This window comes from Notolepis coatsorum (genome assembly GCF_963971535.1).
Source record: "Notolepis coatsorum genome assembly, chromosome: 17".
Taxonomy (NCBI): domain Eukaryota; kingdom Metazoa; phylum Chordata; class Actinopteri; order Aulopiformes; family Paralepididae; genus Notolepis; species Notolepis coatsorum.
The window spans coordinates 72,485,123-72,504,884 of record NC_140181.1 but is presented as its reverse complement, the minus strand read 5'-3'; the positions used below and the strand labels follow the sequence as shown (position 1 = coordinate 72,504,884).

At 46.1% G+C, this 19,762-nt stretch overlaps 1 protein-coding gene across 1 annotated transcript in view; it reads left to right on the top strand.

Moving 5' to 3' along the window:
• Positions 1-5,225: 5,225 nt before the first annotated feature.
• The window catches only part of nr1d4a (nuclear receptor subfamily 1, group D, member 4a), a gene marked incomplete at its 3' end in the record, with an annotated part of 28,975 nt that continues 14,438 nt past the window's right edge, over positions 5,226-19,762 (top strand). The window contains exons 1-4 of the mRNA XM_084334208.1: positions 5,226-5,317; positions 17,798-18,112; positions 18,250-18,338; positions 18,453-18,597. Coding sequence (XP_084190334.1) covers positions 5,299-5,317; positions 17,798-18,112; positions 18,250-18,338; positions 18,453-18,597 — 568 coding nt within the window. The 5' untranslated portion in view covers positions 5,226-5,298. The remainder of the gene's footprint in view (positions 5,318-17,797; positions 18,113-18,249; positions 18,339-18,452; positions 18,598-19,762) is intronic.

The window sequence follows — 19,762 nt, the reverse complement described above, 5'->3', positions numbered from 1 at the left end:
TGATTTTATTCTACTTTAATTGTCTGTTAATGTTGCACCAAATGACCAAACCAAATTCCTTGTATGTGCAAACTTACTTGGCAATAAAGACCATTCCGATTCTGGTTTGTATAGAGGCTATGTGGAGCGCTGGCGTTGAGAATAATGGTGGGTGACAGTGAACTGTCAACCCTTACTGCTTGTGGTCAGTTGGAGAAGAAGTTATGGATCCAGTGGATTAGGGAACCAGTGGATGGGACTCTGATGGGGGTACTGTAGCTTCTTGATTGCCCGATGGTGCTGGATTGTGTTAAAGGTGGAGCTAAAGTCAATGAAAAGAGGTCTTCCGGGGGTGTCCGGGTGTTGTAGCAGAAGGTGCAGGAGAGAGGCCACTGCATCATCTGTACCTCTCCTTTGCTTATATGCAAATTGTAGGGGATCCAGGAATGCTGATACATGTGAGAAGATGATGTTTTGGACCAGTTTCTCTAAGCATTTCATAATAACAGATGTTAGAGCTACAGGTAGGTTCAGAGCTACGGTTTAGTAACTTATGATACTGTGAATTTCTCCAGACCTCTCTTGGTAGAGCCTGAGGTGTGGCCAGCAGTAGCAACCACTCCCCTATACCCACTGGGATCCAATCCACACATCAGACAAAAATTAAAACCTGTAAACAAAGTGCAGTACAATGTTGTCTTATTTTGCCTAGAGGTCGCTGTTTGACGACATTACAGAATCTACCTTTTAGAATTGAGTTAAACAGTATGGTTCTTCATCTGAGGTACTTATCTCAAGGCTTAAAACCTTATCTATTACCTGTGTTTTTTTCTACATCTCCTGACTTAATTGAATTTGAAGTGAAATCAATACGAGATGATACTTTTCACCTGGATTCACCTGATGAATCTATTTCATAGAAAAAGCCAGGTCAAGAACCTTGAAGCGGATTTGTGAGGCAATGGGAAGCCAGTGTAGCTCTATAAGTAGGGTGACGTGGGCTGACTTTGGTAGGTTGGAGATCAGGCGGGCTGCTGCGTTCTGTACGAGTTGAAACGCCTTGGTGATGCAAGCCAGTAAACCAGCTATCGGTGCATTGCAACAATCTACTACTTCATATATTCACATCAGAGCTTTGATTCTCTGCCCGAACCCGGGTTCGGAATGGGCTCGGGCCCAAAACTGCTACCGTGGTTTGGGCTCGGACAGAACCTACATGCATTAATGTATTGTCTGGCCTGATCAAAGCTCCTATTCACATATTCATGAGTGTAATATTAAATATCCAGGTATAGGAGGATATATAGGGGAAGACTGAAAAGGCATGCCTGAAAACAGATCACATGTAACTTATCACAGTTAGTGCACGCACTTAATGGAGGCCAGTGTTGGAAAGTAATTGCTTGACATAACTTGATGCACTAACAACTCGTACAATGTAAGCATTCTGCCGACTGTTTTTATACAGGCTAAATACAATAGCGGTCTATAGGAATGGCATCTGTATTCCACCAAAAGTGAATAGATAGACAGACGGATGGATAGATTGGTCGATTTGGTAAAAATAAAAGCACCAGATCACAAAATTACAATTACAAGAATGTGCAGATCAGATAAAAAGGTGCACATTCACCAACAAAGCCTTTTAGGCTTTTCAGATAATTATCTGCAATACATCCAAAACAGCGCTGCCAGGATCCTGATGAGAGTCCGTAAACACGAGCACATAACCCCCATCCTCCACTCACTACATTGGCTCCCCGTCTCATCCCGGATCAATTACAAAATCCTGATGCTGCTCACCCATAACTGCAAAAACGGACACGCACCCCTCTACCTTCAGGAATTCATCACTCCACAATCCTCCACCCGTACCCTCAGATCTGCAGGTAGCCTGCTCCTTCTGCACCATGGGTGACCGAGCCTTCTGCACCACGCCTGTGGAACGGCCTCCCCATCCAGCTGAGGGCACCACAGAGCCTGGACTCTTTTTTTTTTTGATCCACTTTTTCTCCCATTTTTCTATATTTTTCTCCCATCCCAATTTCGTATCATCCAATTCAACCCTCCCCTGTCACGAACGCTGTTTCTTGCCTCCCACAAGCCGGCTGCAATGTGGACTAAGTCATACATAGCACAAGTCCCCTCCGGTACTTGAGGTAACAGCAGTCGCATCTTTTCACCTGCGCAGCTCGATCTCTCAGTGTCGAGGAGTAACGCGTGGGAGGCTCACGCTGCCCCCGACACTTCCTGATTCTACTGCGCAGGCGCACCAACCGACTTGTAGGAGTCGCTTGTTCACAACGTTCGATCCCCACCCTTCAGTTTTCCCTCCCCGTAATACGGCCAATGTGTATTACTGCGGACGACCAGCCAAACTGAAAAACAATGTGGAGAGCTGGATTCGAACACGCGAATCCTAGCGTCTCCACACTGGTGGCGAGTGCCTTAGACCACTACACCACCTAGCCGCCCTAGAGCCTGGACTCTTTTAAAGGGGAACTATTTTACTATTTCTTTCACTATTTGGGCACTTTTACACAATTCCTGTGAGTTTATGGAACACCTCTATAATTTTGAATTTTTTTTAATTCATTGTTTTGTATTTCTAATCAAGTCCTCAAGATCTTAAGCCGTTTTGAGCCTGGGCTCCAACCACTGTGTTCGGAACTGTGTGGAGTGTGTGGGTCTCAACATGCAGCTGAGTCTCTCTGACATCACAAATCAGCACATTTTCAGATGACTCAGTTCAGTGAGGGTGAATATTGTGAGAGGAGAATTGGAAGAATGCGCCAATATGAGAATTAGAGACATAGATCATATTAATATAAGTCCACATAGCTAGGAAACAATGCTAAACACTGAAAAAGGCCATTTATAAGATAGTTCCCCTTTAAATCAGGCCTGAAAACCTATAATAATAATAAATGTATTTTATATAGCGCCTTACATTAGGCATCTCATCTGTACATACATGGCATTATAGCATACGGACAAACACAGTACAGGGACAAACACAGTACATGGACTTTCACAATGACGACATGGTGGGGATAATACAAAGAGAGGGAGACAGCTTGGAGACAAGACAGAGAGAACATTTTAAAATAAATAATAATACTAAAATATAGGTGTGTACAGATGTGAAAATGTAAGTGATGCAGCGGTTGGGGGGTCAGTAGTGAGGGTATGCAAGATTGAACAGGTGGGTTTTGAGGTGGGACTTAAATGTTTCTACGGATGGGGCTTCTTTGATGTGTAATGGGAGTTGATTTCAGAGTCTGGGAGCAGTGGAGGAGAATGATTTGTTTTCTGTGGACTTAAGGTGTGCTCAGAAGGGCTAAGTTGGATGAGCGGGAGGGACTGTAGTGTTGAAGGAGGTTGTAGATGGTGCTAGGGCGACCTTGGGTTCTATGAAAGGCGCTATATAAATTTGATCTATTATTATTATTATTATTAGGGAGTGGAGGGCTTTGAGTGAGGAGACAGATCTTAAAGTCAATCCTATACTTGACAGGGAGCCAGTGAAGTGAGGAGAGGACAGGTGTGATGTTGTGGGAGAATTTGGGGCAGCGGGTGATGATGCGGGCTGAGGTGTTCTGAACTAGTTGAAGTTTATGGAGGGATTTTGATGTTGAGCCAATGATGAGTAATGCATTACAGTAATCTAGACGGGAGAAAATGAGGGCATGAACCAGCTTTTCAGTGTCGGAGGGGGACAGTAGTGGTCTAATACGGGAAATGTTCCTGAGGTGAAAGTAGCATGTCTTGGTGATGTTGTTGATGTGTGGTTCGAATGATAGTTTGGGGTCAAAAAGAACACCCAAGTTTTCAAAAGGCCTTTGACTGTTAGCTTTAATTTTTTTTCTTGTGATATAATTTTTTTCTTGTGCTGTTGTCTTTAATTTTCTGTTTATACTATGTTTTTAACTATGTTCTATTTTTATCTTATTTTTATTCTGTATTTTATTTTTTACTAATAATTATTTTATTTGTTGTTCTATGTTTTAACCCTGTAGCACTTTGGGATCCTACCTAGTGAACAAAAAGTGCAATACAAATTAAATGTATTATTATTTTATTATTTATTAGAATTAAAGCGGGGGGGGGGGGGTAATAAAAAAGTTGCATACAAATAAATAAATAAATAAATGGGCAAAGGCTTATCTTACAAAATCGCGCTCGAGGCTCGACCATTTCAGGCGTTGCGATTAATCCATATCCCTGCTTTGCAGTGTAGGTTGTCAGTCACTGCTGTGTTCTACCACCAGGTGACGTTGTTTCACTGTAAAACAGTAGTAGGCTGGTTGTCCAGCGTCCTAACGAAGCTTCAGTCAGAAGTTTTTTGTGGGCTGTTGTTCTTATGCTATATATGATGATATAATGTGGATCAAACCTATTTTACACTTGGAGTGTCATCACTAAAAGCATTGCTCTCAACTGTTTGGCCAACATTCTGTTACCAAAATAGAGATAAAATGGGGCCCATGTTTGTTGGTCACTTCAGTGTGTTTACCATCAACTTGCAGCGCCGCCAGCCAGGAAGCGAGCGGTCACGGTGAGCCACGCCTAGTGTCCATGTGCAGTGCTTCATCCTCTCATCTCCCCATCATCCCTCCTTATCGCACGCTAGCTGTATTTGTTGCATAAAATGTGTGTCAGTAGGACACTGCTCTCCCCTGCACATGCGGAGTGCACATGTAGCTTGGCTTTACTAAACGCATAATAAATACCACGGTCGAATAAGCGCATCAAACTCTCCCCAAAGAGTAAAGAAGATAGAGAGTCGAAGGACTTGGGATGCACTGAGTGACACTGAGCAAACAGACAGGACGTTGAAGGGGCTGAACCCAGTCCAATTGTTTTGATCTTGCTCACCTGCAAACGTGATCGGCGTGGGTGTTTGTATCAGTGGGTGTCATTCTTGACACTCTCGAGTCTACATCACTGATGATGACTCGTCTAGATTCTTGGGATTTCTGAGGATCACTTGCTCTCTGCTCGTGCAACATCGTCACACACGCTGAACGCGCACTATCCGGTGCACGCACGCACCCAGGTACCTTCACCGAGACGCACCTCTCCAGTACTGATCTGGACACCGTTGAGGAGATACGTACAATACCACTTTGACGCACAGTTTTCTTAGAGGCTCTTTGCACGTTGGATAATTTACCACTGATGGGTTATATATGTTTTACACGCGCGTCTTTCTTTTACACTCACCTGTCTTGAGACTTTCGTTTCAGCCTATATTGGCAACAATACGATCTACCTTCAACAGTCGAACTACAGTCAGCAGCAACATCAACTTGAGAGATGGATCACAGTCCTGGCGGTAAGATTGATTCGTGTAATCGTTATTATAATCTTATTTCATAATGACAGACTAATTATAATCACAAGTTCAACGCTGATCATGTGAGTGGTGATCAAGAAAGACAATATGTCACTATCGATTTCTCTATAACTATTATTTTCATTGATATCGCGACCAGCATTCATGTTTTGTTTTTTTACTGACGGCTATATAGCGATGATGACAATAAGTTCGTTTCGCCTCAACCCTCTTTTAATGTTTTGATTTTGTCTTAATTAATTATAAATTTGGTGTATTGTAAAAACATATCTGCGTAAAACCTTGGATGTGTGTTCTCAGTGAGCTTCTCACCAGCGTGTGCGTTACGGACAAGAACTATGGTTGTTGCCATATTATGTCTGATGCCAGATACGTGTGTAATTGAATTCGAGCAAAGTTTGTGGTTATTTGTGAAAAATCTGTAACCTCTTTTGCGCATGGATAACTTAATTGTTTATAATTTGGAATTGTGTTTGATAATAATTAAAGCATCTTTCGGGTTCATATTGAATAGCTTGTTCGCAGTGCTGCAAACTGGACAACATGAATGATGTTAGTGCAGCTGTTATAGTGCGTTTGTGATCGAAAAACGCGTCTGTGATGGTGATGGTGATGGTGGACTAAACTTCCTGTTTCTCTCCATGAAAACAAACTCACGTGGAGCTCAGCTGTCAGTCACAGTAGTCAGACTGTCGGTGCCAATTTGTAAATGAATCACTAGTCAATTAACACAATAGGTGGTCATATGCAGTTTGGTAAACCTCGAGGAAACGCTGCCTAATGCCAGTTAAAGGATTGGCTTCCTGTAAGTCTTAACCTTTATGCTAATGCCCTTCATAGTACACCCAAAGACACACTTTCGGCCAACGTTTCCTTGTTTTTCCAATTGATATGATGGTGAGTTTGAGGGGCACTGGACGTCTGGACCAAAAACAATGCTGGTTTATTTTTGCACACAATCCCAGTGAAATGATTGGTAGCAGCCCCTATAAAACAATGTATTGCTATGTTTTCATTTTCATAATTTTATGGAGCTGTAATTAACACAACACTGATTCAATGTCCCAGGTCACTGGTGACCATATTCAAACTCATATTCATTACTCTCAATAACTGTCAAACTAAATTAATGTGTGCAAAACTGTTTAGAGGTTTTGGATGTGTGTGAGATTATATGCAAAATAAATCAGGAAGTGCATGCCCCAGCACTCAAACTCAAACTTGTGTCTTGTGTACTGTGAAGGGCATTATCGTAGCATAGAAGTTAACGCCTATACGAGGCCCATCCTTGGGCAGCGTTTCCTTGAGGTTTGTCAAAGTGCACATGGCCACCACTTGAGTTAATTGACTAGTGATTAATTTACAATACGCGGTCACGTTCCAACACAGGTGATGTACAGTAATGACTGGTGTCAGGCACACCCTGTTCTCCATGACTGTGTGACACCTATCTGCTGAATGCATGAAGAGATCGTTTATAGGAAGTCCACAGAACACTGACCCCATTCACCTGATCATGGCTGCTGTTCACCATGTTACATACAGGCTTCCTACATTATACTGTCCTTTTTTTTGCCAAATCTACTGATTGAGGTGTATATAAAACGGGAGATAATGGACCCATTATTGAATAGTAGTACATTCTTTATTTACATTTTTTTTTAAATGTTTTGTCATACCTAAGCAGGCTTTGAGTCACTGGCAGTGGGCAATAATATGGGCCTATATGGTCCAATGGGTTAAATCACAATTCAACTAGCCCATGGGAGCTCGTTCCACGTGACATGCTTCCGGGGAAACTATTCATTTTCATTATTTCCCTTAACCCTGGCCTCTACATTACAGCTCTATGTCACAGTCACTATGAATTGAAAATGGGGGACCCTGATGTAAACAAGACAAAAGTCTTTCTCTGGTCTGCATCCCCTTAACAATTGTGTGTATTGAGCCGTACTGTCTTGTACCCATTCTGCAATCTGTTAAAGTTTTCATTCATTCATTCATTCATTCATTCATTCATTCATTCATTCATTCAGCTGTTTCAGAGAGCTGCTCACCTTCAAATATAGCTTTACGGTTATTGTACTAAACACATTTAGCAACATTTTTGCTCATTCGTTTTATTTAGTGGTCTAAGTACATATGAGAAGATGCATTTAAATAGACAACAGCATAAAATATGACAGTATAGTGGGCGTGGTTCACATAGGCGGCGGGTGAGATTAAGATTTGGGTAGGCAATATCCAACATTTTTCCTTTTTTGTCAATACACACACCCACTAGGCTATGCGAGGCGAGTCCCACTCATTTAATATATAGTGCAAATTAAGTGTTCAAATGAAGGCATCCAATAATAGATTAACCATTGTCTTACCTTAATGCAGCAACATTTTATGAACTCTGACTCTCATCATGTCCTCTTACACTTAGAGCAAGCCCTTGTTTGCCAAGATAAAGCAACATATAGCCTCCGGTGATCCGTAGTTATGCCCAGGGGCAGCCCGGTGCAGCTTCTAAATTACTTTGTTTATATGCCTTGGAAAAATACCGTATATAATTTTGCTTTTTGAAATTTGACTCAAAATAGCGCACTGGTGTTCGCTACAAAGGATCGGCGGGCGGAGATTCGGAACGCAGATGTTTGCTTTACTCGGCCTGCGGGATCAGGATGATCATGTGAATGATGTGATTGGCTACATTATTTAACCTAAGCCTATGCGTGATTGGTTACTGCCTGTACCTGGAATGTTAAACACCGCCACCTAGCCGATTGACACCTTCGTCGTTGACACCTTGGCCAGCGGGCTGCAGCACAAGACACACACAATAGCCAGCAGCCTGCGCACATATATTATATATACATTTCAAGATTCCCAGCATAACGATTTGGGTAGGCCTAGCCCTGGGTATATATACCCGCCGCCTATGGTGGTTCATGAAGTTAAACTGATGTTGGCAGTTGACCAGCCTTGTCACTGGACTGTTGAGATGGAAGCGACCTCAATAACAACAATAACTGTCAGGATGGAGGTAGGTGAGTTCCAATTGTGGTATGCAATCACAGAGACGGAGAGGGTGTACTCTGACGTACCTTATCGTCAACACAAAGCCCAGGAAGGAAACAGTATCAGTGTGAAACACACTTCTCAGCCTTAACGAATAGTTAATGCTTGAGGAGACGGTCTAGCACCTCTCGAACGTGCAGTTTAATGGTGTTGCACCATATCGCGAGAAAAAATTAGGATATCATCTAGGTAAACAAACACAGACACACCCCAATCAAATCTCGCAGCACGTCGTTAACCAGGGCTTGGAAGACTGCCGGAGCAATAGCCAAACCAAAGGGCATGACCAAATACTCATAGTGACTATTAGGCGTATTAAATGCAGTCTTCCACTCGTCTCCTTCTCTAATCCTGACCAGATTGTATGCATTACGTAAATCAAGTTTAGAAAAGACCTGTGCCCCCTGTAAGCACTCAAAGGCAGTGTCCATGAGAGGTAAAGGATATCGGTTCTTGATGGAAACGTCATTCAATCCCCTATAATCAATGCACGGACGCTGACCCCCATCCTTTTTACCAACAAAAAAGAAGCCAGAGCCGGCAGGGGATGTGGAAGGACGTATGTGCCCCGCAAGCAATGCCTCCTCAATGTAGGTGTTCATGGCCAAGGTCTTGGGGCGTGAGAGAGAGAACATACGCCCGCGGGGCGGGGAGGTACCGGGTAGGAGATTAATGGGACAGTCGTATGATCTATGAGGCGGTAGTGCTTTAGCATGTGTTTTGCTAAAAACGTCCGCCAGGTCCCAATAGATCTCAGGAACCCCTCAGGAACCCCTATCAAATCGGGATTAGAGGGTAGAACAGAATCTGCGACGCTCCCCACCATCCTGGAGAGAGAAGAAGGAGACAAAAGAGAAGAGGGGGGGGGGGAAAGGGAATGGACAAACTCTCGCCAAAGACCGACTTCACGTCGACCTCCGTTGAAAGTTCGCCCGTGCCCCAATTAATATGACGTCTGCAAGAAGCCAACCAGGGATGACCCAACACCACAACAGAATAGGGGGAGACAATAACAAATAATTTAACCCACTCCCACCCCCCACCCGCCACCCGGATGTGTACAGGAACAGTGCGTTGAGTGATGCTCCCACTGCCCAGGGGCTGACCGTCCAGGGCGTAGATGGGGATAGGAACCCCCAACTCCTCGACCGGGATTCCCCATTCCCTCATCAACCCCAAGTGTATAAAATTGCCCGCCGCCCCTGAGTCAATGAGAGCCTTAGTTCCCCTAACGTCACCCCCGCAGTTAACCGCCACCTCCAAAAATTTTCGTGTGTCCGTGGGTAGTGCTGAGGTGAGCCCACCTGCTGGCGCTTTCTCGGGACCCGGCGGAGCACCTCCCCTTCCCGACTGGCGCAGAGTCGAGCCGGCCTGGTCCCGACAGCTGCCGAATCGATGACCGGTGCGGCCGCACCGGAAACAGCGTCGCTCCTCAATGAAGCGCCGCCGCTCGTCGTCCGAGAGCGACAGCGCCCCAAGCTGCATGGATTCATCACCCAGTGGACCACTCGTGTAATGCAGGAAGTTATCAACACCGGGAGGAGAAGGGACACGTACCTGGGTAGTAGCTTCACGCTCCCTCTCTCTCTCCCGATGTCGGTTGTCCATCCGAATGGCCGTGTTGATGAGCACTTCCAGCTGCTCCGGGATCTCACGCACGGCGAGCTCGTCCCTCATCCGTGCGGAGAGCCCCTGGACAAACAAGACCACACAGGGAATTTCCGGCCAAGCTGCCTCCCGAGCCACGATCCGGAAATCAATGGTGTAATCTGCCGGCAGCGTCTATGCCAAATACAACGCAGTTCGGTTTCCGGGTTCCTCTGATTGGCCACTAAGCCCACGTGACCGCGTGCTAGCACGCCCCCCTTATCGCCCACTGCCGCGCTGTGAAGCGGAAGAGCCAGTGGGGCGACGCGAGGCGGTGGTTTCGCCGCTGACTCGGTCCAGCTCTAGCAGCAGCGGCCGTCTTCTCTCCGAGGCGGCTCGTTCTTATTAATCCCCCATTGTTCAGGTCGACATGGTCGCACAAACACCCGTTGGAGGAGTAGTGGGGGAGAAATGAATGAATGAATGAATGAGAACTTTATTTAACAGATTGCACGTTTGTCTTGTTTACATCAGGGTCCCCCATTTTCAATTCATATCGACATTTATGACATACACAACATACATGACATTAACATGATGTAAACAAGACAAACGTCTTTCTCTGGTCTGCATCCCCTTAACAATTGTGTGTATTGCGCCGTACTCTATTGTACCCATTCTGCAATCTGTTAAATAAAGTTTTCATTCATTCATTCATTTCTCCCCCACTACTCCTCCAACGGGTGTTTGTGCGACCATGTCGACCTGAACAATAGGGGATTAATAAGAACGAGCCGCCTCGGAGAGAAGACGGCCGCTGCTGCTGGAGCTGGACCGAGTCAGCGGCGAAACCACCGCCTCGCGTCGCCCCACTGGCTCTTCCGCTTCACAGCGAGGCAGTGGGCGATAAGGGGGGCGTGCTAGCGCGCGGTCACGTGGGCTTAGTGGCCAATCAGAGGAACCCGGAAACCGAACTGCGTTGTATTTGGCATAGACGCCTGCCGGCAGGCGAGAAGCCGCCCACCGGCCTCGAAGATCGAGAGTACTCGGGAAGTATCGAAGACTCTTCTCAACTCCCCGGTAAAGGCGTCCACACTGTTGCAGATTGACGCCCTGCTCTCCCATTCGGCCGTAGCCCAGGAGAGTGCTCGACCGGTGAGGAGGGTGATGATGTATGCGACCTGGGATCTGGAAGAGGGGAATGAACGTGGCTGCAGCTGGAACACGAGTGAACACTGGGTGATGAACTCCCGGTGCCCAATAGCTCCCCGACTCTCCTCGACGTTGAACGCCGCTTCTCCCGACGCGTCTCTCCCACCGTCGTTCTTACCCCGGCCACCTCGACTTGCGCCTGCTGGGCCATGAGCAGCGCCGAATGCGCCGTCTCCTGCGACGAGCTGACGAGCCCGCCCAGCCGAACCAACTCGGCGCTGACAAGCTGCTGGTGTCCTTCCATTCGCTCCTGCGCACTCCTCTGTGCCTGGAGCATCTCCATGATTGCATCCATGGAACTCTGATGGTCAGGTCTTCTGTCAGGATGGAGGTAGGTGAGTTCCAATTGTGGTATGCAATCACAGAGACGGAGAGGGTGTACTCTTAAGCAGGTTCGTTTTAATAGTAAAGAACACAGAGTAATACTAGGATACAATGCCGAGTGGCAGGAAGAAGAGGGGATAAGATAATGGAGCTTAGTGGTGGTCCAGAACCGGAACCGCCCGCGTTATCTCCGAACGCTATAATGAAGACGTGGCGGATATCAAGCAGAAGATAGGAAGGTTAAATAGACACCACATTCTAACATTCCACACACACCCCCGTGACAGCCAATCAGGAACCATACCCTAAGTGACCGCACTAAGTGACAGGGGAGACAGGTGACAGTAGCCAAGTGACCGATGACAGAATGGTGGGTGGTTCCAGACAGCAATCAGCAACCAGAACGTAACAAATAACACTGGCACACGCGCGCTATAATACCGCCAGTACTATTCATCCTATGCAAACATACTTGAGCTACAGTACAGAGATTAGATACACCCTTTATTGCCACTGGGGAGAAAGTAACAGCGGGTCCAGGGGTCCATGAATGATATGGAGCCTTGGTCCGCTTTGCAGTAGTAGGGCAGATATAAGTATTTTATTAATCCCGATGGAAATTCAGCACCACAGATCGCTCACAATAAACATTTAGGTAGTAAAAAATAAAGAAAATACAGTCAAAGATATACATTCTAAAATATGTATATATATATACATTCTAAAATATACAGTAAAATGTACAGTAAAATGATAAATGTACAGGACGATATACAAAGATTTCTACACTCTCTTTCACAATGAAGAGATAGGCTGGCTTGAGAGACTAGCTGTGCAGTGAATGGTGGTGCTAGTGGTGCACTAGACTACCCGTACCACTCGCTCAAATACAGGAACATCCTGCTCTATTTGCTCGATAACGGGGGCAAACGCCGCTGGCGGGCTTTAGAAAGTTCGGACGACTGGTGGGAGCACAGTGCCGTGTCTTCCCGCTTAATGCACCATCTTCCCACTGAACACACCATCAGAAGCGCCCTCACGTGGACGCTCTTGCAGAGCCCCGTGCTACGCGTGATTCCCAGGCCCTCCTCCCTCCGGTTCCCCGCTCTCTCACGGACACTTGCGTTCATGCCGCCCGCGGCGATGGGAAGGGGGAGATTGGTCAGTGGGTCAGCGATTGCATGCATTCACTTTATCTCTTGTCACATTTCCGGTCCGTTTTTTTGTTTTGCTGTTTTATTACAGACCTCGCACAAGTATTATAACGGCCTCGATTTAGACTCTACACTACAGCATCTGTCCCGTAACTCATTGGCTCAGGGCACACGTCCGCTTAGGGTGTGTTTCGCATGGAACGTGACTCCACTGTTAAACATTACATGGTGCTCTCATCTCATCCGCTGTGCTTTCCAAATTATGCTGAAATTGATAGGGGATTACTAGTGAAATGTTACAACACTTGATATTTATGCAATTGTGTAATCCTCAAATAGATTTTTATTGAATCTATGTGTTGGAGGTTGTAACGTGACTAATGCAACCTTTTTGTTATTATACCCAGAATAGCCTATGCTACAAGTTCAAGTATCAAGTAAGATGCAGCTTCACTTTAGAGAGAGGCTTGAGCACACAAGTACTATTCTATCAAGTTACTGTCATATTGACCTACTTACACTAGCCTGGGTAATACAGTCTGCACCAAATGTAAAAATAGTGCTCACAGCTCAGTCATGTTTAGCCTAATGACTCTCATTTAATTGGCCCATTCCACAACTTATAGTCACACACACACAGACAGCTCCTGTCATTGTATTTTTTACATCATTCTCTGTTATGGCACCATAAACATGCATAGCTGTCATGAAGCCTACCATCCCCCTGGGTTATGGGTTTCATAATACAAGCATAAACCAACACTATAGCCAACTACTGTGTGCGTGTGCTTGCAGCATTCTATCCGGGACAGAGACGAGAGGAAGGGAGAGTTGGGATGGAGTGAGAAGAGAAGGGTTGTTGTTGCCTGCTCACTGCTCACGTTTCTCTGCCTGCCCCTAGTCCCTGCAGATTAGAGTTTGCATGGGTAGACTAAGCTCACGATGGACTGCAAAGGACCCGCTGATACTTCAATTAAATCTGTCCGCACTGACCTCAATTGTGACTCGTTTGTGTGTTCGTGAAAGAGAGAAAGTGCAGGGCTCCTCCGTGCAACACGCAGGGCATCCCGTAGACTAGCATCGGCGCTCAAACCTTTTCACATCAAGGGCCCCCAATTTGATATGTAATAGGTCAGGGAGCCCCATTTGATATGATTCTGTCTCAGGGGACCCCCATGAGAAGATGTTGTTAGATGTGATAGATGTGTTGGTCCAGAATTACATTACTGTCTAATATAATGTAGCCTATAGATAAGATAATGGTGGAAAGGTTTTACACTATACAATAGTCATTCTTATACATTCTCTAATTGTTCTAACTTATAATATCACTTGTTTGGCTGGGGACCAACTGGAACCCCTTCAAGGACCCCTGGGGGTCCTCGGACCATGCGTTGAGAACCACTGCTGTAGAGCGTGCAGTCTGACTGGGTGAACATATTGAGAGAGAGAGAGAGAGAGAGGGAGAAAACAACAGAGCACCAGACGAAGGGCACCCATGCCCTGAGGTTGACAGCTCAAAGACACCAGATCCAGGGATTTGAATTTGATCGCACGGGTCCACGTGTACGAGGGGGCCGATTGCTACAGCACGACCTGCAGGAGTTGTGAGTGCTAAGTCCACGTGTAGCTTATAGGGGCTGTTCATGTAAGTCCACAGTCAGCTGTTCATGTAAGTCCACAGTCAAAGTTCCAGACTGTAAAACAGGATTATTAATTGACAGCGTTTTATGGCAGCGTTGGCGGTGGAGGCCATTCATAAAACACTTCTACATGTGAGTCTTCGGGTGTTTGGGTGGGGTCGGGGGGGGGGGGGGGTCAGGGCTTCCTGTTTGTAAGCTCAGGTATAGAGAGGCGAGGATCAGGCCTGTGACTGTTGGGTCTCTCTGTGTAGCTCTGGAGTGAGTCAACAAATCCAGTGACACGTGCCGGCGAAGGGATTATCGGAACACTTGAGCGAAACAAATACCTTGAGTGGCAAAGGGCAACATACACCAGTGTCCCTGTGACACTATTCATGCTTTCCACACAATATGGCCTGCATTGCGGATGATTGACTTCAATCAATATCTGGAAAAAAATATATAAAATACCTTCTCACTGTCCTCTATTGTCATGCACTCTTCCTAATACTAACATGTCTCTACTACTATACACTCGACACTGCAGCACTCAAGTTTGAACACTTTTGAACACTGTTACTCAGCTGATAGTTGTACCCTTCCTGCTGACACACCACTGTGGATAAACAGGGCTACCGTGGACAGAGTGAGCAGCTTTAAGTACCTGGGGGTCCACATCTCAGAAGACCTGACATGGACAACACACATAGACTCAGTTGTAAAGAAGGCGATGCAGCGCCTCTACCACCTGGCTGAGACAGATAAGGAAGTTCAGAGTATCGGGGAAGATACTCCAGTCCTTCTACTCCGGAGCTGTAGAGAGCATCTTGACTGGAAACATCACTGCCTGGTATGGAAACAGCAAGGCACAGGACAAGAAGGCCCTACAGAGAGTGGTGCGCTCAGCTGAGCGTACTACGGGTATTGCACTACCACCCCTGCAGGTCTTATATAACAAGAGGTGCAAATCCAGAGCCTGCAGAATAATGAAAGACCCTCACCACCCCAACAACAGCCTGTTCAAGCTGCTGCGGTCAGGCAAACGCCTGCGCACACCAGCAACTAGGACAGAGAGACTTCGGCTCAGCTTCTTCCCCCAGGCCATCAGAGTCTTGAACACTGAACTCTCCACACACAAGCACACATGAGCACACACACAACACACATACTGTATACGCTCACACACTAACAGTCACTTTAGCATGAACACACACACACACATGCTGCACACGCTCACACTAAACGGTCACTTTACACAATGAAAAGGTCACTTTAAAAAAATAAAAGAAATTGAAAACGGGAGTGGTTCTTGTATAGTAAATAGATGGATATAGCAAGATAGCATAAGGATATATAGTATAACTGTAGATTGTATAGTATTGTATAATAGTGTACATAAGACCCAGTGCCTCATCCGTAGCTAACATTGTATTGCACTATCGCTGCGGGCGATCTTATTACTTGTATTATTGCACAATCGCTGCGGGCATGAATCTGAATGGCATTGTATGTGAACTGTCTAATTTTGGACTCTGGTCAAACAGAATGGGCTATGGTCAAACTGAATGGGCTATCAACTAGACTAACTTGTCTTCATATTGTGGAACAAGTCAAACCCATAAACTACTGTTGGATAGGATAGGCTATTCCCGGGGCAAAACGTGACTCACTTTCTCCAGCTGGTGTTTGTGCATGAACAGTAGTGAGGGAGACCTTGCCAGCGAGCCACAGCATCCTCTGGGCGCTCCCGATTCAGCGTATGTTTATAAACATGGAGCTCTGAGCTTCTGATTGTGGTACATTTCTACACGGCACTACGGATTTGGTTGGGGCAGTAACCGTGTCAGTGGTCCATGTGAGTCGGCGTCGTGCAGCAGTTAGCTGGCGCTGGGCACAGTGCCAGGGGAGCGGGGCTATTATTGGAGCTGAGGAGGCAGCAGACACGTGACACCGCGTCTCGTCCACAACGCATCACCAGAGACGCGAGAGAGGATGCAAGGGAAGAGCGATAAACCTGCACAACAAAAAAACAAAACATTTCCCCCAGATTGAAATGTGTAGATTACATTTGCATGACGCAGGAATTATTTGCCAAGCGAGCAGTTGGTTGGCAATGCAGAAGGAATCCTGCTCACTCTGTTGCTGTGCTACAAGCAGTTGCCTATATTTAGCGCCTCGCACTCTTTCCGCTTGAGCGCACGATTATATTTAATTACCTTCACAATGAGCCAACGTTGTTTTGCGCAGCTCAGAAGTTGTGCAACATCACATCACGTTCAACGTTGTAAAAATTAATAAGCATATAGGGCAGACCCAGTTTAGCAATACTTTTGACCTATAAAGATTAAAGGGGCAGTTCACCCAAAATTCAAAAAACACATTTCAACCCTTACCCGGAGTGCTATCTATCCATCCAGATGTGATCGGTGTGATTCGCCGACTTTTGTTGACCCAGAATACAATGTCACTCCAATGGAACAGAATGGCACTCAAAGCACCAACAACATGAATGAAAAACTCAAATGCAATGTCTTTCTCAATGCTTTCCCGGAAGCCATGACCCGGATTCATTATCAATAGATTCATTATCATGGGGGATATACTTTGGTAGAAAATAGTACCTGCATGAAATTGCTCACAACAAGGTTTGTGGATTATCTTGAGGTAACTGGGTCATGATTTCCGGAAGGGAAATTGCTTTTGAGTTTTTTCTAATGTATTTTGTTGGTGCTTTGAGCTCTACAAAGGAGTGCCATTCAGCTCCATTGTACTGGAGTGACGGCAGACATTTCTATGGCAGATACTAGTCATAGATGACTGAGTCACACCTAAACTCTCTGGATGGATATATAGCACAACGAGTAAGAGGGGAAATATGTTTTTGATGATGATGATAATAATAATAATAATCTATTTATATAACTTATACCTTTCTTTAAAAGTTGCATTGTGCTTCACAATAAAATAACTCCAAAACACAGTAACTACTATCGTGCACTTTTCCACTAAATAATCTTCCTTGCCTATATTACTACCTACTATACTAATATATCTATTCTCTACTACTATGCACTCAACACTACAGCACTCAAGTTTCAACACTGTTTGATGAACATTGTTACTCAGCCTAAAGAGTTCTACCCTTCCTGCTGACTTGTCGTACAGAACTTGTAAGTTGCTTTGGATAAAAGTGTCAGCTAAATGACTAAATGTAGAAAAGCAAACTAACAAGTAAAAAAAAAAATATTACAGTAAAGGGAAGACCTCATCGCACCACAGAGAAGAAGGCATTGAAAAAGGCCTTATAATAACATTCAGGCAGGGAATTCTGACTCTGGTGGCATAACCCCCTGATCTCAGGCTACACCCTGGCACGGAAAGGCAGTTATGAACTTGAGCTCCCTCTAATTTGATCTCCTTGACCCCTATAACTATTCCCTGTTGGGACAAGTGATGCCAGCTGTTGACCTCCACCCTCCCTCTTGTTTTGGTAGGAGGCGGAGGAGTGATCCTGTATGCCGGGTCCTCCGGCAGCTCCAGCCCCAGTCCTGGCAGCCCCTCCAGTCCCTCCAGTGGCTATCAGACCCAGTCGCCCTCGTCTCACTCCCAGCCCTCGTCCCCGGAGGAGGTGACCTTCACCGAGATCGGGGTGTTGAAGCAGAGGGCCGGATGCATCGCCCCGTCCTCCAAGCTGGTGTTCCAGTTCCCAGAGGTCTACAGTGCCCCCCAGGTAGCAGCAGCACCTCAGCACACCTACGCACATCCCATCGCAGGCAAGAGACCCTGCAGCTTCCCGGGAACCTTCTCCAGTGAGTTATTACCTCTTTATTTGTTTTTTTCACGCTTTCATCTGATCGCAGAGACCCCTTGTGTTTTGGTTGGTCTTTGTTGTCATGGTTATTCCCGGTAACTTATCCATCTCTTTTTTTTTTTTACCCCTCTTCAGAGACTGGTGGGATGGTGTTGCTGTGTAAAGTGTGTGGGGACATTGCATCCGGTTTCCACTACGGAGTGCACGCCTGTGAAGGATGCAAGGTAAGCCCCTGAACACTAAGTATTCCTATCGGACCATTTCACAATTGAATGACTTACAGTATAATATCATTTGATTTCATATGTTATATATATTCTCTTTCTTCTGTGTTCCAGGGCTTCTTCCGCCGCAGCATCCAGCAGAACATCAACTATAAGATGTGCGTGAAGAACGAGAATTGCCTGATTATGCGCATGAACCGCAACCGGTGCCAGCACTGCCGATTCAAGAAATGCCTGTCCGTCGGCATGTCCAGAGACGGTAAGACTCACCGACACGCGTGCCACCGCGATCCGATTAGGCAGTGGGGAAGTGGGCGGTTTGGAAACGACCCGCTGGCCATGTTCATATGTAGGTCTGTGGAAAGTCTTTTGAGGTCATCGGGCCAGTAGCCCAGCCACCGTGACCCATCTGCCTCGTTCCTCATCTGTGTCGTTGCCCTACAAAGGGCCCGGCCCACTTAAGAACATTGGATTACCACCTGGCCGTGGCGTCGGCTGTAAGTTTCAAAGTGCCCTTTGCAGCATCCTTCTGTTCTTCTGTCTCTCTGTATTCTCGCTCAGCGTGGCCCCTCCCCCGCTCCAAGTTTCAACCACGCTCCCTGAGCTCCGCCTCCTTCTCACATCTCCTGCTCAGACAGTGATTTATGAGAATAGGAGCCTTGAAGTCCCCGAAGCTATCTGTCATCTGGAAAACTGCAGCAAACACAGGAATTATTTTAGGAAAATGGAGCAGGGGCAACTTGATTACCTCGTGTATGCCCTTATAACATCTCACTCGCAATTAATGAGGGATACGGCGACAATTAAGCTGGGGAAGCAGAAAACAGCCTGTCGCTGTCACGGGACTTGTCACGCGTGAAGCTCAACGTCATTCTGCTTTTAGCCATGATTAGCTGAACATTGATTGATCACCTATCATCGGCGATTAGGAAAATGCTTGGGGTTGACCCAGAAAAACAATGCAGAATTGGGGCCTATAGCTTTACCGGCACATCATGACCTACTTGGTGTAGTTTCTCCTTCCTCTCTCTCTCTCCATATTATCTCAACCTCCTAGAGCTCTGCATCGCCTAATCTACCGGAGAGGGTAGTGTGATTTCTGCGTGCGCTCGACATTTTCGTCGTACAAAGGTGGGGGGGACAGAGCAGAATACAGGGTGGCAAAGACGGCGAGAAGGTGAACAAACAAGTCGAGCCCCTCCTTGAGGAGACATTCTTGAAGGTGTGCAGGCCCGTAACCTAGAAACCTCTTTCCTCTGTTCGAGCCCATGCAAAAACAGGAAAACCGCATGTAAATGCCAGTGGCCCACATTAAATAGTGCACTCTGATTTTCACACCAGACGCCTGTGTGAATCTGCCGTTGTGGTTTCAGTCACACTCTGAAGTCAGTTGGCAGGATGGCACCGTGGCATACTTTCCTCCG